The sequence below is a fragment of the Molossus molossus genome, unplaced genomic scaffold, assembly GCF_014108415.1.
Source record: "Molossus molossus isolate mMolMol1 unplaced genomic scaffold, mMolMol1.p scaffold_m16_p_4, whole genome shotgun sequence".
NCBI lineage: Eukaryota > Metazoa > Chordata > Mammalia > Chiroptera > Molossidae > Molossus > Molossus molossus.
The window spans coordinates 31,465,064-31,471,063 of NW_023425377.1; the positions used below are offsets into that span (position 1 = coordinate 31,465,064).

Here is a 6,000-nt window from a genome sequence, read left to right on the forward strand (position 1 = left end):
CCTGCTTAAAACATATGTCATGCCCTGGCCAGTTTGGCTCAGAGGTTGGAGTGTCAGCCTGCAGACAAGAGAGTACCAGGTTCGGTTCCTGCTAGGGGCATGTACCAAATAAATAAATAAATAAATAAAACAAAACATATGTGATTATTTTTAGTTACACACAAATATTTATGGATGAAATGTCATCATTTCTATGATTTGCTTCAAAATGGTGGGAAGTATAAATGAAACAAGACTGATCATTTGTTAAATGCTGAAGATAAGCAATAGATGCATAAGGTTAATTATACTATATTTTTGTATATACTTGAACTTTTCATAGTAAAAGTTGAAAATTCAAATAAATGTTATGAAATTACTCTGCTACAACTCAATAACAAAAAGCAAACAACACAATTCAAAAATGGGCAGAGGAGTTAAATACACATTTCTCCAAAGAAGATACACTAATGGCCAATAAGCACATTTAAAAGATGCTCAATATCCCTAATCCCTGGGGAAATGCAAACCAAAATCATAATGAAATACCACTTTACACCCATTAGGATGGCTTTATCAAAAAGAAAAATAGAAAATAAGTGTTGATGAGTATGTGGAAAAAAAAAAAAAACCTGGAGCCCTTAGGCACTGCTGGTGAGAATGTAAAATGGTGTGCTGTTATGAAAAACAGTATGGTAGGCCCTCAAAAAAGTAAACATAGTATTAACATATAAACTTGCAATTCCACTTTTTTTTTTTTTTATCCTCACCCGAGGACATTTTTCCACTTTTTTTTTTTTTTTCAGATAGAGTGGAAGGGAAAGAAAGGGAGAGAGAGAGAAACATTGATGTGAAAGGGACACATCGAGTGGCTGCCACCCACACGACCAACCAGGGCTGGGGACAAACTGCAACCGAGGCACGTGCCCTTAGAGGGAACCGAACCCGGGTCTCTCTGGACCGCAGGCTGACGTTCTAACCGCTGAGCCAAACCGGCCAGGGGAGCAATTCCACTTCTGAGTATATATTCAAAAGAATTTAAAGCAGGGACTCAAGAGATACTTGTATGCCCATATTCACAGTATCATTATTTAAAATAGTCAAAAGGTGAAAGCACCTCAAGTGACCATCTACGGAAGAATGGATAAACAAAATATGGCAGCCCTGGCCAGTTTTTCTCAGTGGTTAGAGCATCGATCCCAGGACTGGAGAGTCCGGAGTTCGGTTCCCACTAAGGGCACATACCTCAGTTGCAGTTTGTCCCTGGTCCCAGTTGGGGTCATGTGGGTGGCAACCAGTTGATATGTCTCTCTCACATCAATGTTTCTCTCTCTCTCTCTCTCCCCCCTCCCTCCCTCCCTCCCTCCCTCCCACTCTGTCTGGAAATAAAAACAAAAAAATGTCCTTTGGTGAGGATTAAAAAAAAAAAGGCATATACATAAATGAAATATTAAAATTCTGATACAATGTGGATCAACCTTGAGGACATTATGTTAAAAAAAAAAAGCTTGTCACAAAAGAATACTAAAATACTATATGCTTCCACTTATATATAAGGTGTTTAGAGTAATCAAATTCATAGAAAGTAGAATGATGGCTGTCAGGGGCTGGAGAAGGATTAGTGGGTATAGAGTTTCAGTTGGGGAAGATGAAAAAGTTCTAGAAATGGATGGTGGTGATGGTTGCCCAACAATGTGAATGTATTTAATGGCACTAAAACAGACTATACACTTAAAAATGGTTAAAATGGTAAATTTTATATACATATATTTACCACAATTTTTTAAATTTTAAAGAAATAATTCTACCCAGATTTCCAATATTTTTATGATTTCTTTGATTACTGGCCATACTAATACAGCAAAATAACCATAAAATCTTGACATAACATTCTAAGGGGCATTTCATAACATAATTATAACTTTTGAAACTAAAAAAATTAAACCATTTGGGCACTATTTGGACCTTCCTCCAGGATCTGACTTTATCTCAACATGAATTATGGTTTGGCCTACCGGAAATGAAATTCTTTCCCTTCTTCCACAATCCTGACAGACCTTATCCAAAAAGATATCACTCTACAATATCATCAAACTACAATACAATTGTATTAATGGCACTCACAAGTGGGCAACTTATTTTGCAGGCAATGAGTCAAGTTAAAACTAAACATTCTAGTCTATTTTTAAGCCAATATAGCACTTTATAATCACCCCCTTTTACTGGGTTCAAAACCAAATATCTCAAAACATTTCAGGAAGCACTTGGCAAAAATTCATGATATAGACAAAGATCTATTCCAGTGAAACAAAGAGTGCTTGAAATGGCTGAACAGGAATAAACATAACACTTAACAGGTATCTCAACAATGGGTCTACCTAGACCTTTCTCAAATAGTGCTTCAAAATGTTTGGACACACAATCTCAGTTTCAAAGGGCAAAAAGGAAGGAAAAAAAACTAAAGCTGCAAGGAAGCTATAAGCCCAGCCTTTCTGTGTAGTCTGTCATGATGCTAAATTCAATTTGTACACATACTGTACTACCAATAAAAAGATGTTTATGGGCAAAACTGTGTCTGCATTTATAAATGAATCATACAGTTTTCATTGCATTTACTTCAATAGAAGATAAACTCAATTTGATTTAGCAGATCAAACAGAAGTTAGAATGGCCTTTTGTAACAACTAAAGAGTATCATGTTATAAAGTTGCCTGGATAATTCACCAACATTCTACAATTCAAAATTCTTTTAAATATGCATATTCTCTGACCAAGCATTTCCATATATAGAAATTTATACAAAGGAAATCGATTAAGATGTATGTAATAGAAACTTTAGTGAAAGAAAAAAAAATTTTAACATCCTTAGTGACTAACAATGGGCAATTGGTTAAATTATGCTGTAGCCATACAATTACATGCTATACAGACATAAAAAAGTGAACCCGCACGGCCGGTGTGGCTCAGTGGTTGAGCACTGACCCATGCATCAAGAGGTCGCTAACTGATTCCCAGTCAGGGTACATGCCTAGGCTGTGGGCCCATTCCCAGTAGGGGGCATGCAGGAGGCAGCCAATCAGATGTTGTCTTTCATCGATGTTTCTCTCTCTCTCTCTCTCTCTCTCTCTCTCTCTCAAATCAATAAAGGAAAAAAAGTAAACCCAGTGACCCTATTGTATTATATAGCTGTATTGTGTGCCTTTGTACATACTTGTGCATGAATATACATGCAAATTGTAGATGTACATGTGTGTGAACATGATACACACAAGCACATATGAGTATATAAAACATACAGGTGTGTACATATGTACAAAGTGTATAAAGTATAATCAGAAGCCCATGGAATTGCACCTGTGTGTAAAAAGATATGCCTATATATGTGCATATGGCTATATTTGGACCATGAGCCTGTGTTTTAAGTAGATGAGTATGTATTTATTCTTGTAATCACTACTTAGAAGCTGTGACCTTGAGCAAGTTACTGAGCCTCTTGGAGTCTTCACTGTCATCTATACGTTACCAAACCCAGGCTCTAAGGGCTTTGTGAGAGGATTAAGTGAAATAATGGAGGTAAGGCACTTAGTGCTGTGATTGGTGCATAGCAAATGCTCATAGTAGATCAATATTAGCTTTCCCTATCTGTACACATATATTCTATACTTGTATATATTTACACAGCTATAACTACAGAGATACACATCAAAATATTAACTTTGGTTATCTATGGATGATAGGTTTTTGTTGTGGTCTTTAGGGGTTGTTTGTTTTGTTTTGGCTTTCGTATTTTCCAATCTAAGAAAATTATTTCTCTTTTCTGCTCTCTTTTGAAGCTTATTTCTTCAAAATAATGATGGGCTCTCCCTGACATACCTCAATTCTGTGTATTTAAAGCTACTAAATACTACACCAAGGAATGCATAATTTTGACACTTCACCAATTTTTTTTTTTGTATTCTAGCAGTGTGTGAGCACTACCTAACAGCTCAAGAAGATGGCAGTACAAAGAAAAGCCACAGCATTTTGGTTGCATGCCTTATCCAACGCAAGATAAAAACAATGAATTAAATCACATGATGGGGTACAGGTGATTTGCAAACACCTTGGTGACAGTTAAGTGACACCTGTTATTCATATTTTATTAAAGCAGAGGAACCCAGAGCCTTGCCCAAGGTCACACAAAAAAGCATGTGCCAGACCCAGGCTGTGAGACATCTAAGGACTAGACTGCTTTGCCAAAATTTGGGCGTGTTGATGAAACGAAGAAGCTAAATTCTTAACCAGTCATTTCAGGAGTCCAGCTGGAGGCAGGAGAAAATTACAACACAGGGCTGATGACAGCAAAACACACCAGTCAGGAACTGGCCACACCAGGGTTAATTCGAATGTATTAACTGTCTTGTTTTTCCTTATTTCTAAAATATACATAGAACATTTCATGTCATAGAAGCACGATGGGCATTTTACGCAAATTATACTACTGAAAGCATCTGAAACACGACAAAACACAAGCAGTTATTTGCAGTCCCAATTAACATCAGTTACTACCTGGCTCAATTCCCAGTCACGATGTGTTAAATACCTCTAAAACCCCTGCAGACGGTCTCTCCGAATTTCCGAGAGAAACCCGGCTAGAGAGAGTGGCGAGTGAAACAAGCTCTTTCCCCCGGGGCCTCAATTTATAAATCATACCCTAGATAATAATCCAACCATTCCCCCATACATTTTCTCCCCAGCTATACTATTAAACCTCGTTGAACGTCATTTCCAAGCTATTAAAACACACACCCAGGCACACGCCCTGCAGCCTTCCACGTAGCTCGACATTTTGGGACACCATCAAAGTTAAATACCGCCTTTCCCAAATTTACTGCAAAATGCGAGCTTGTCTCTCGCCTCATTTTTGAATTTGTCTTAAAACGGAGGTGGGGGATGGGTTTCCACACCGAAGAGGCTCCGAAACCCTGAGTAATCGCATCTCGCTGCGGGGAGCGGTCGGCGGCAGTTACAGCGATTTTAATCTTTTCTCTCCGCCTAGTTTCTTTTTCCATTTCATGCTTGAATTTTTTCTTTTTTTTCCTTCCCAGTGACATCAAACCAAGGGTGGAAAAAGGAAAACCTAATGTCCCCAGGTCCATGTCTCCGGACGGTGGCGGGTTCCGAGCCGGGGACCCGCCCGCCGTGGGAAAGGCAGGGAACGCGGCGGGACAGAGGTTTTCCCACCGCCCGAGTCCTGCCCGAGGTCGCGGAGGGACCGGCCCGGCCCGGCCCGGCCCGCGGCGGCCTCGAATCCGAGCCCGGGGCCCGACTGGCCGCCCAGGCCCAGCGCGGCCTGCAAGCCGCGGCGTCGAGTTGGCCACGGGCCGGGCTGGAAAGGCCTGTAGCGGCCAGCGGGGAGGGCAGGGCCGGGGTCCCGAGCCCGGGGCCCGGGCCCGGGGCGGGACTCGGCGCTGCTCACCTGCTGGTACCGGCTGCCGCAGGCCGGCTCCACCGCAGCCAGAGCCGCCAACGCCAACGCCATGGCGCAGCCGGCCGCAGGGAAGAGGGAGGACGAGCGAGCTGAAGGGACGCGGGCGCCGCGGCCGGAGAGCGCTGGGAGGCCGAGGGGTCGCGCCTCGGGTGGGTCGCGATGGCCGCCGCTTCCAGGCAAGCCGCTCTCCTCGGGCTGTGAGCGCCGCCGCGGCGGAGGCTCGGACACGGCCCCTGGGGAGGAGGCGGGGACGACGACGACGACGCTGCGCCGTCGCCCCGCCCCCGACTCGCGCGGCGCGGCCCGGCCCGGCCCGGCCTCCTCTCGCGCCGCCGCCCTCGCCCCGCGGTGCTGCCGTCGGGTGGGGTCCGCCCCTGTTTCAGCGTCTCCCGGGCTGAAGCGTCGGATTCGAGGCCACTGAAGACGAATTGCTCAGTGGCCACCACCGACAGGGCCACGCTGGTGGAGAGCACCTCGTCCCCAGCACTGAGCTCCGCGCGCGTGTTCTCACTAGCCCTCATCACACTCAGGGGCGCGGCCCCAGGAGACGG

General features: G+C 43.6%; 1 protein-coding gene across 2 annotated transcripts in view; it reads right to left on the bottom strand.

Annotated features, from left to right (window-relative positions):
- NDFIP1 (Nedd4 family interacting protein 1) overlaps positions 1–5,654 on the bottom strand; it is a 49,139-nt gene extending 43,485 nt beyond the window's left edge. The window contains exon 1 of one of the 2 annotated variants that reach the window (XR_004956465.1): positions 5,438–5,593. Coding sequence is in view for 1 of the 2 variants with exons in the window: in XM_036240839.1 (XP_036096732.1) it covers positions 5,438–5,500 (63 nt within the window). In the remaining variant the exon portion in view is untranslated. Of the gene's footprint in view, positions 1–5,437 lie in introns of both variants that reach the window. The other variant, XM_036240839.1, reaches the window with a different exon arrangement.
- Positions 5,655–6,000: the final 346 nt, after the last annotated feature.